Source organism: Daktulosphaira vitifoliae, unplaced genomic scaffold (genome assembly GCF_025091365.1).
Source record: "Daktulosphaira vitifoliae isolate Bord-2020 unplaced genomic scaffold, ASM2509136v1 Scaffold_3, whole genome shotgun sequence".
Classification (NCBI taxonomy): domain Eukaryota; kingdom Metazoa; phylum Arthropoda; class Insecta; order Hemiptera; family Phylloxeridae; genus Daktulosphaira; species Daktulosphaira vitifoliae.
Window position 1 is genome coordinate 38,309,760 of NW_026099574.1, and position 12,259 is coordinate 38,322,018.

Here is a 12,259-nt window from a genome sequence, read left to right on the forward strand (position 1 = left end):
CGAAAGGAAAAACACAAACAATTATATTACACGGGCTGTAGAGCCGGCGCAACCAGCAGACATGCCGTCTGCCACTTTATGTGAATCTCTGTCCTTTTTTATTATATTATTAGTACTATACTGGGCCCCGTTTATACCATAGGATTTTCTATTGGGCTTAGCACAACACGCGATGTACTTTGCGAATAGTGTAAAAAGTTGTTTGTAACGCATTAGAAAGATTCNACACGCGATTTTCCGTTGTACTTTGCGAATAGTGTAAAAAGTTGTTTGTAACGCATTAGAAAGATTCCAATTGAATTCATTATCGTAAAACTCGTGTAATATTATATGACAATATCTACTTGAGTAATTCGGCAAGAAAATAGCATTCTTTATTTTATCATTTATCTAAATGTTTGTTTTTATACATCATAAAATGTTTTATAACGGCCTCGTATTTAAACCTTTTTAAATTTTGTTTATTTTCCATATTGGTAATTTCAATTACACCTCTTTTGTATCTTTTCAGACGCCAACGTTGTAAAGTATTCTTAATGGTTAATACGAACACATTCCATCATCGAGTTAATATAACAAATAAAGTTTGATACAGAATGCTCAAATAAAAAAAAAAAACTATTATAGGCTGATTAGAAATTATTTATATTTTTTATAATTTTATTTATACTTGTTGGATTTTTAATTATTATAAATATTTAAAACATTCATTATTAATACGTTGTTTAACAAAAAATATAATTGTTAATAATTATCAATAATATTACAATATACATATTTAAATATTTTTTATGATTTTCGATCTCTATATTGCTGTTTGTTAAATTAATAACTGATAAAAATAAGACAGAAATGTTGACAAAAAAAAAAAGTCCAAAACCACAACAGCCAATGAGAAAAAAAATTGAATTTGAATTATATCCAAAACAAAAATAATTACAATACTATTAATGAAGAAATTTTGTCAATATTAATTATCGTATAAAATATTCGCTTTTAGAAGAATAGTTCTCTTACTTGCTCTGCATTTTTAAAGTCGTACTGTTTTTTTGTAACTCTGTTTTTCTGTAAGATTAAGAAAATAATAATAAATTTTGTAAAAATAACAATTTTGCTATAAAATTTGGTATATTGCAAAATATTTAAAAACATTAATGATATTAAAATTGAACTACTATAAACTACTTAACTACTAAACTTAGTTTTTAAAAAGAGTATTAAGAAAAATTAAAATAATATTATATATTTTGTAGATTACTATTTTTTTTTTTCTAGTAGAAAATTTATTGACTAAGATACACTTAAATTATTGAAGTTAATAAAAAATGAAAAAAATTGTTTTTAAATTATAAATAAATTTAAAAATTGTAAAAAAAATATTAATATAGGGTTTAGAGATTTGTCGGAGTTGAGTACATTTTACTCATTTGAAACTTAAAAAATCATTATTATTAGTACTGGTCGACATAATTTTAGCAGTTAATGGTTATGAAGTTGGCAACATGGGCGCAATTCCAACACAATTTTTGGTGGGACTTATTATAACTTTTCTTTCTCTAAAATGTCTTTCTGTATAATAATAAAAGTTGTTTTTTTTTTTTTAATTTTAAATGGACTTGGCCCCTCTTAGTTCCATATTCCAATTTACGCCCATGATTGGCATTATTTTTTTTGGATTTGTTAGCAGTTGTTACCACGTATGTTATATTTGCGGTTATATTAACTCTACTTAACCCAACCGATAATTTGTGTTAATACACAAAATGTATTAGTTTTGCTGTTTTTATATAAATTGTACAATTATAGGGTTTAATTTTGAATGAAATTGACCTCCTGTTTTCATAAAAAGCGTCGCTGTTGTTGGTATAGATTCAAGTATAGCAAACATACTCGTGCATTGATTCAATACAGTACACTTTAACACTTGATAAGTACACTTTTATTTATAGATAAATGAAAACATAGTAAAATGTTTCTTTGTTATTGACTCTGCGGCTCAAGGTATTAGTTACACGATTATATTACTGCATCCGCTTATCTCAATGTTATTTTTGTCGAATAAACGTTACTAGCTCCAGTCAGTCTAATGATTTAATTTGAAAATTATTCTGTTATTCGTGATTTTTAATGGGTTTTATGAATGTGAAATTTGTCCAACGCAACCGCTCGACTCGTACTTTCATACCCTAGACGATAATGTAGGTTTAATTCTCTAGCAATTTTTTGTTAAGTATCGTATTATGTGGTGCATTGTGTGTACACTTCGTATATATGATTGTAAGACGTGAGTGGGGTTAAAACTTTGAACGTTGTTTCGAGTGGAGGCGATCCCACTCAAAGATTTATGATCGTAAGCAGCTCCTGACTGTTTTCCTTAATGTAGTCATTACTACTACATTATCATTACAGTTATTGTGTACACTTTTTCACTTAAAACAGCTGGTTTATGTTGCACGTTTTATGTCGGATAAAAAAAAGTATCAAATCATCAGTTACTGGGTCCTCCACACTACGATCACATAGTCAATACAAGTAATTCATTTAATGATCCCATTAAAAACATTGTGCCTTGTCTGCCGCAAAGCACAATTTATTATGGTTTTCGCCATACGCTCGAGATTTTTGGACTAAACACCGGAATTTAAAAATGTAATTATGTCTAACTCAATAATTATACCTTCGACCCACATAGTGTGTCCTATTTTCTGTGTCGAGGGTTGATTTTTTCCCGCCATAAGAAGCAGCTTTATTACTATTGGGAGTAAACCATCTACTCTAACAATTATTAATACCGATAAGGGTTGGACGATTTTGTTAACTATTTTAATTCCGACTCGCCCTTTGTTCGGAGTCCCGTTACAAAATCACTATTATTCTATCGTCGAATTTCCGTGTGCAGAATAGCTTACACCGATGGATTATGTATGTAATACAATAATATTAATAATAATATTCAGACCTAGTTACCCTTCTTACCGGCAGCCGCCCATTTTGGCAAGACATGCGCTCTCCAAGATGTACGCAAAATAGTCTCGATGAAATCCAACACTAAGCCCCTTGCATCTCCACTCGGCGGAGGGAATTATTCAACGCAATTGCACATAAAACAATTTCAATTGTTTAGTGATTGGCGAAATAAAAAATGAACCCTGTTTCGCCTATGTAACATCCCTGCGCTTATTATGTATAGCTTGACCCGCCGTACCAGCCGGTTACCGGCTCTGAAACATTAATCCGACACGGTTTTACATTCGCTATTCCAATGTAATAATATAAACATAAATATAAACCCTTTGAAACAACTGTATGGTGTTACTATTATGATTATTATGAAACTAGCGCGTGCCGGCACCTGTCATTACTCACATACCGACGAGACGAGCCAAAACGCACGCCGAGTTTTTTAGCACAAAGTTAACAACTGTAGTTGGGGCTACGTTGCGCCAGCATACTTTTATTGAACCTCTCATCGATATCCGAGTGATTGACACAACGACCAAACTGAACTTCGACTTAGCACTGTGTCCGCCTGGGTTGCCTGAAATAAGGATTAACAGAATGGATTTGGTAGATCCGAAATTTAAAAGGGCAGATGTTGGGCCACCAATAGTTAGGTGTAAAGAGAGAAAACGCAAAGAGAGCGGTCGGAAATCTCCAAAAAAGACCAAAGACAAGAGCAAGTGAGTTGCGCATTTTTACTCTTTACGACATTATTAGAAAAATAACATTTATATAATATTCTTAAGACCGCCTACAGATAAAAAAAAAATTAACAATTTCTTGTCATATTATTTTCTTGGTTTGTGTTTATACCGTCGTATTATTCTATAATCACGCCCAATAATATTACTTATTAGTATAAATGATTTTTTATCCTTTGATAAGTGTTCTACTTCTTCTTCTTCTTTAAAAATAATTCAAAATACTTCCGTTGCAGTTTAAAATTAGCTATATTGTAGACGGTATGCCACGTACAAAGAAATTAATTTTAATAATTCAATAAATTCTTCAATTGTGTGTAAAAGGAAAACTTTTTGTTTGATATTGGTTTTTTACTTGGTTAGTATTAATATAATTCATTATGTATCTATAATATTCAACGGCTTTAATTTTGATTAGACTATGGTAAATTTGTTAAAATTCTGAACTTTCTTCTACACATGTCTGCATTATGCCTATCGCTTAATTACACCACTATGCTATGTCTAAATAGTCATAGTATTTTTTATTAATTATTAGTAATATAACTAATAGTTAATAACCCCGTAGCCATCGTTTTTATATTAAAAAAGAAAGGTGAAAATGTGTAACTAGAAAATTTCCATCGATTTGATTTGATTAGGTCAACACTTACTGTAAATAATAAACTTCAAAATATGAAGTTTCATATTCATGACTTTTAACCTATACGGTAAAGGGAAAACATCAGATTTTTAAAAATTAAAACTAAAAAATAAATTAAAACAAAAAACTCAAAAAGTCACAATACATATTAGATTTTTACCAAAATATTTATGTATTTTTTTGTTACTATGTACATAAATTTTTTATTATCATTGTGTTATTTGAACTATAGTTATTGAAATAAAAATATATCACTATTTTTAAAGTGAAATACATATACTACACCAAAAACATTACACAGAGACAATATTAAATTATTTAAATTTAAATATAATTACTGTAGAAATTATTTTATTTTTCATAACAAAATTTTAAAAGAATGGTGAAATTTGTTTAGGGGTACTAAGTACCCTAAGCACCTCCCTAATTCCATCTATGTATTCTGCCTTGATTGTTAAATGTAAATATCCATTATAAATACAATTAAAATAAGCAAGAATAGAAAGAAAATCAATATTCACCTCTTGTCTAGGCTATAGATAAGAAAAAATATGTTAAGCTTTTTCGGTCTCTCTTTGGAGATTTGTTCGGAACTAGAGCAATGAATTTTATTAGTTTCAATTCGAAATTTCGGCAAATAAGCAAATAAATTCTCAATACTTGAACCCAGCCATGTACATTTTTAAGTGTATCCGACCTTTTTTCTGAGAGTATATGAGGGTATTTATATGACAGAAATCAGTTTCTGAAAATTTGCATTAAATTAAGCGAGATTTCGGGTGAAATTGTGCAGCTGCGTTTGAAGTATAAAATCCAATCCGATTCAACTTGGGGTCAAGATAAAGTAAATTAGTTTAATTAAGTATAGAATTATATCTCAAAAACTAGAGTAAAAATATTTGCTTGATAATTTATCACGTTGTGCTAAATATTATTTATAAAACTATTAAGCTTAACACCTAATTAAGTTTTTACTATGATAATTTTTTGTATCCTTTTAGCGTAAATTTTCACTTTAATAGAACTATCAGCGTTTTAATTTTATACCACCAATAAAAATAGTTATAAAATTTTAACTTATTGGAAAAAAGGTCCTATTCATTTTAAACATTTCCAAAATAACTTAAAAATATGCATTGCACTGCATATTTTTCTATGGGTGATTTGTTTAATTTATAACAAAAGTCTTTTACTGGTGTGTTTAAACTTTTAACTCGTAAGAATTATAAGGAATGGTTCTTTTTTTGAATTGTATAAATATGTCAATAATAGGATTTATTGATAAAAATCAACTTTTTAAAAACTTAAATATACTTATTTTTTAGGAAAATTTCTATAGTATTTGTATTTCTTTAGCAAATTTGTATTGATATGATTACCTTAAATTTTGAAGGGTCTTTTTTATAGTATAAAAAAAGATAATAATAATTATCTATTCCGTGAAATGTTATATTTTTAATTACTGTTATATTCTTGTAAAACTATATTTTAAAAGACTTTTGTGTATAACATAATATTAATTATTTAATAATTCATTATGTAGTAATATCATTTGTTTTTGTTGGCGAATTTAAATTATCATATTATTTAAATAAATAATATGTTAATAACACATTTTATTTTCGAAATGCTGATATATTTTTAACTTATTATTGATAAAATTAACATCAAAAATTTTCTTTGAAAAATGGCTTTATAGATATTTAAAAATTTAATTTTTTTTTTTTTTGTTAGTGACAAATAATAAACAATATTTGTTTAACGTAGTCCAAAACAATAAAATAAAATTAATGCAAAATATTTTCTGAATCAAAAGCTAATATAGATACCAAATCCTTAAGAGATACTTTATTAGAAGTTAATTTTTGTATTTTTAAAACAGCGTTGCACATTTTTTTTTTGACAATTTCAAGGGATTCGTAGCTGTGCATTGTTGCCTTGCTTGTTACTAGTATAAAATAATAGAAATTAGTAGGAGGTATGTTTTTGAACTATAAATTTAAATACGTTTCATTTAAATGAATAGAATTAAAGGTAGTTTTTTGTCGCGTTACGTTCGCTGTTCAAAAGACAATGCTGTTTTTTTCTATGCAGTTTTTGTAAAATATTTATTTTATTTTTATCCTTCGCAACTTATTTGTTTTCAAAAAAAAAAACAATTAAATATTATGATCTTGAGAACTTTTATATTTTTTGCGTATTCACAGGGTGTAATAACTTTTGGCACGTGCAAGAAATCCAGCCAAAGATTTCATTTTGAAAATCAACTATTTTTTAAGTGTCTATTCCAAGAAACTCATTCCAAGACTTGTTATTACCAATAAGTGTTATATTGCCGTAGAACAATTTATTATAATGGCCGAAAGCAATCGTTGCGGCAATGCTTTTTAACTAGGCCTTTTAATATCCGTTCATAAAAATATAACCGGTCCGCAGTATATTTCGTCCAATATTGCAGTGACTGCCAGTTTTATATTCATACACACAAATAGGCCTTCATAAAACTACACAATTCCTACCGCTTTATTAGCCGTACGTTCCTATTGAAATATTTTCTACTATTTAAGTAACAATAACGTCGTCGACGTCCTCTCCTCGCCCTTGTTTAAATCGTAACACTATTCTATAGCTAATATTAGACGTTTCATAATAGTAATTGTTATGGTGTTCAGTATTTAAATGCTTACAGTTTGTTTTTTTTTTTGATAATAATAATAGTTATTGGTTTCGGAAAAAAGTGTACAAATACAGTTACAGTGTAATTTCGGTCACAACCAAAATAATTAATTAAAATTTTTTCAACTTTAAACGGTTTCTAAATAAACGTCCTTACGCGTGTTTGTCAATTATCGAATCACTTTCGATGAAATCGTTTCTGTTGACAGCTTGAGAACCACTCGTTGGTTGCATTTTGAAAGGAAATCATGGAAATATTTGACAAATTAGTTCATTAATAAATCGTAGAATGTTTCCAACAGCCGTATACATTGAACTTTACCCATTTCTATTTGTACGAATAAACAATTAAAGTTTACTTTTTAGGATGTTTCGACTTAAATTGAAATCTATTTGAAAACTAGATAATTAATTACGAGACAATAACTATAACAAGAAAACTTTGATTTCCATCACAGTCCTATCATAGTCCACACACAGTACTATGAAATCTAATTTAAAATAAAACGATACAAAAATATGAATAAAAAATATTTATAAGACACGAAATCCTGAAGAAAAAAAATTATCTTATTAGTTTTTTTTTTTATTATTTTAATTTGTAGCTCTTCTAAAATATCTTTAGGTTTCCCTTTAATTATTTTTATCAAGTGTCACGTCATTACACTGTTCAATTTCAATGTGCCTTTTGGGAACCTTTATTGGAGACGCAACAGAACCAATGCTATAATGGTTACATCGACTGTTTTTTCTTGTTTTATTTTTACTTAAATCACACAAACGGTCGCTGCTAATTGCACCCCGACATTCACATGCATTGGATATTTTATATAATAATATTTATTGTGTGCGCATAATTCTGCTCCCTGCAGCGCACCTGTCGCTCAGTTAAGTAACGTTAATCGTGTTTTGCAGGTGCCCTTCGGCGTCGGCGTCGTCGCCGTTGGACAAGGGAATGACGACGATTGCCCAAAAACCGGCTCAGATCAACCCCCTAATGACGATATTGATGAATTCTAGACAACAGCAGCAGCAGCAGCAGCAACATCTACTGCAGTACGACCAACCGGCTATCGGTAAACTACCCCCAATGTTTTTATCGTCGTTTATGCGTTGTTTAAACGGGTTGTCGTTGTATTTGTTTATGTAGATAAATTGCCCGAGAGGATGTCCGCATGTCGCACGTTGGTGCTGCAGCTTCCAGAACACCTGGACCATAGTGAACCCAAAAGGTCTGTACCGATTTCCTTCAGTCGAAAGTTGCCTGTCCGAAAGTGTATAGTGCCGGACGAGTTCAAATTGAAAATGTGCTTGCAATGGTGAAAATTTAGGGCTCGCCAACAATGTAATCAATTAAGGACCCCACCTTATTAATAATAAAATCACAGCGGTCGACGGGTTTTGTTTTTGTTCCTTTATTTTTAATGAAAAGGTCCACGTAGCCAAGTGACCGCAGCCTTTTGTAAGTTTTGTGCTTACTCGGCGGTGACCCGCGAACATACACGTATTCTCACAACACTCATTAGCTGACCCAGCATCGCATAATAATAATAATAATAATAATAACATATTATAAGCGAGTTCAACCCGCGTTTGATAGTGATTTATGAATTCTATTCAAGGGGGTTTTGCGAACGGGGCGATAATAATATTAATCGTCACAACAAGGGAAAGAGAAAAAAATCTGTGCTCAGTAAAGTAATTAACCTTCCTGGGCCGTATTCGCATTACGACGTGTACACTATTTCAGTGACCCGGTCTGTATGCATCCTTATAGACCGAGTATAATCATATGGTAATGCCCTCTTTTGCATAAATTAAAACAGCTGCCAGAGGGACAACCGGTCGTAGTCGACCTACTTAAACATTTAAAAATGATTCTCTCTACACCCCCACGCTCCGCGTTCGGTAATGGCTGAGGTTGGCAGCCTTGAAAACGTGTATACAACTAAGTGAGTGTTGTGCGAGGTCGGGCGTATTTACAACCCCTACTCAAGTGTAGTTCTAAGTACATTATTTCGAGTGTGACTATTTTTCCACCAAATACCATAAGAGCATGTTATATATTTTTTTGTTCGCGGCCAAGGTTATGTCGGTGGTGGCGTTCAAGTCTCTCGAAGGCCGTAGTGTAAATGGAATGGAATCAGTATAAAAACAAATGAATAGAGGAAATTTTTCGTGAACAATTTATTAATAACTAGGAGTGGTAATACAAGTTAAAACGCATGTAAATACACAAGGGTTAGAAGACGCCATCGTCAAAGATTTATCCGGTTGGAGATCACAGACGACAACGAGGGTGGAATATTAATAATACAACAGTAATAGTGATAATGATGACGAAGAGAAACTGCAGCAGGTCGTGTACCGTGTGGGAAAATCGTCTCGTATACGTTGATAAATGGTTGTTTTCGTTTCTTTTCTCTCTCTCTTTTCCGATATCTCGTGGCAAATTCTCGAACAATAATAATAAAAAAAACTCGTAATGATAACCATTATTGTGTTGTACAGTTGATTTTTTTTTTGGCTTTCTTTTAATTTAAAAATCTCCCTCATAATACACTCTGCAGTGTGTACGCACATAACAGGTAGGCGGATCCCTGCGCTGTTGGCCAATATTTTACAACGCTTCTTCTCGGTCGTCATGTTAACTCCATTATAATGTGCATTCGACAGAGGCGCCAGTTTGGCGATGGTTATGTCTGGAACACACCGTGTATGTGCTCGAGCAATGTGTTTATATGTGTGATCACCGATGGAATCTTGGAGGCTTGGCCGCGTCCATCGGCAACGCCGCCTTATAAAACAACGTGTATAATGCACGTGTGTGACGAGGCGCACCAGAGGGTTGTTTTTTCGAGTCAAGGACGCGTGGTGGGGGTACGTGCTCTACACAATTGTAGAAATCTGTGCTCTGTCGTTTCAAGGTCGGTACACAAACACAATGTTGGTCGTCATCCACCGATTTCCAAGGTAACTGCGGTGGGCGCGGTGATTATGGTGGTGGTAGTATAGTGGCGGCAGAGAAGAAAAATGTGCACATGAAGATTGTATAAAAACACCCTTCGGATTGTATAATATAATATTTTGTAATTATTATTATTGTCTGTTTATAGGATACCCTTCTACGAACAGAACTCGTACACGAGTATATAGTAGTGCAGTAATAATAACAAAACGATCTCAGTTAATTTCATAATAATAGTGAGCGCGACAGCGGTAAAGACTAGAGGATATGTTACAGAGGTAGCACTTTAGTGGGGAAAATTTGCTGTAGAAATATATTTTTCAAGGAAAATAACTCTTTTTGACATTATCAATTTAATAATAACTCGAAAAATCTATTCATTATTAATGTTAAAATGTATCTAAAATGTTTATTACTTCGTAGAACCACGTAACCTCAAAGACGTTTTGTTAGGTCAACGACGTAATTACTTATAAAATTGCAATTTTTCGGTAAAGTTTGAAAAAATCCAGATAAGATAGAACGATAGAAAGTTAAATAAAAGTAAAAATACAATTTGTAGAGTCAAGTAAAGTACTATCTCGTGACTCCACTATGTGCAAAAAATGAAAATCTTTGATATCCACAAATTCGGTAATAACTGATCTACGAATTGAAACTTCTCTTTTGCAGAAGCACCGATTTGTTTCATTGACACCATAGGTGTATCTACGGTGGTGTTTGAAAGCAGGATGGGCATAGAATTATTAGTTATAACACGACTAAACTAATGAGTGATATGACAATTTTTTTTTCTAAGTTTTTGTAAATGTATAATTAAATACAAAGGAGGGTGAATTTCTAATTTTACAATTATTCACTTTTTGCGAAACGTCGATAAAAAAAAAAAAAAGTTATGATTGGTATGTGCAGAGAGTTAAATAAAATGCACTATGTTAATGATTATTTTTTTAGCTATATATTGTAGTAAAATTATCAGGATCGCTCGTGTATGATATATTTTTTTCAAAATCTCGTGGGTTTTAAATGTTAAATCGTCAAAGATTCTGAACATTGATATACAGTTATATACATGTGATTTTTGTGCCGTTAATTAAAAAATTATGTCTAATTAAGGTGCTCATTTTCATTGCAATAGAGGCATTCATTAATCGGGTAAAAATTTACCTAATACGACAACAACAATGTATGCAACGAAAGCGGAACAACGACAGAAAATCGAGAAACGCTTAATTGTCTCACAAGAATTCGATGGTACAATTAATATTTGCTCGCCAGTAATTTAATATATATGATAATTGCAGATAAATTTTCCGTTTCGACGAATTCGCAATGTTGTAGCCTAAAAGGTCGTAGTGTTGAATGACAAAGTACAATTAGCTACGCGCAAATGTCTGGACGCCTTTGAAATTAAGCACATCAATATTAAGCAACACTTTTATGTTTTCAGTAAACGTATTTAGTCCAGACGGTCTGAGAATATTTTTGTCGGGTGCAAGTTTGTCGTAAGGCTGACGGGGAAACGTTTGAAGTTGGTGGCACGATGTTTGTGTGTATTTTTACCGAACAGTAATGTTTAGTTGGCCTATTGATAATAATGTTCTATTGTCGGGCAGGTCTCGTCGGCGACGACTGTAAACGCACGTACAGAGCGAGTTTGTCATTATTTCAACGATGAAACAGAGTGACGGGGACGAGTAGAAACCGCTGCCGGCCGAACGAATATCACATTGTAAATCGTTATGGTTCAGATTTATTTCGTCTAGTCAAATATTTACCGACACCACAAACACGAAATCAGCGAACGGAAGTTTTATCGGCGACACCTGGGAACGACTCTCGTCCGGTTGACGTGTCAACGTTGTTCGCGTGTGTTCTCGTGTTCGAGAATAAATTATCAACGCACACAGTGCCGCCGACTGACGACAATTGCGGTAATAATTCTCTCGACGTGTTATTGTTGTTGTATTATTTACTCGAGAGAAAAAAAAAAAAGTCAAGGCTGTTTTTCCGTCCAATAAAAACAGCGGGGGCTTGACTGGGAAACGCACCAAGTATTGTTAACTTACCTACCGCCACAAACTATCGCTTGGAATCGCTAGACGTTTTTATTGAGCACACGTGACATGTGTCGGGTGAAATCATTTAAAATCATAATTCTGCGCCATTATACATTCAGATATCATTTAAAGCGCAACAGACCTCCTAAAACACCAAACGATTCGAGCCCATAAAAATTCGCCATCATTTGATTTGTTCGACAAAAATAAG

The 12,259-nt window shown here is 32.1% G+C and overlaps 1 protein-coding gene across 1 annotated transcript; it reads left to right on the forward strand.

The window, feature by feature from the left end:
• The first annotated feature begins 3,355 nt into the window (after positions 1-3,355).
• LOC126900553 (uncharacterized) lies at positions 3,356-12,259 on the forward strand. Its single transcript, XM_050676359.1, has 3 exons — positions 3,356-3,680; positions 7,936-8,096; positions 8,171-12,259. Exons 1-3 carry the CDS (start codon positions 3,559-3,561, stop codon positions 8,341-8,343), a joined length of 456 nt encoding a protein of 151 aa, XP_050532316.1. The 5' UTR covers positions 3,356-3,558; the 3' UTR covers positions 8,344-12,259.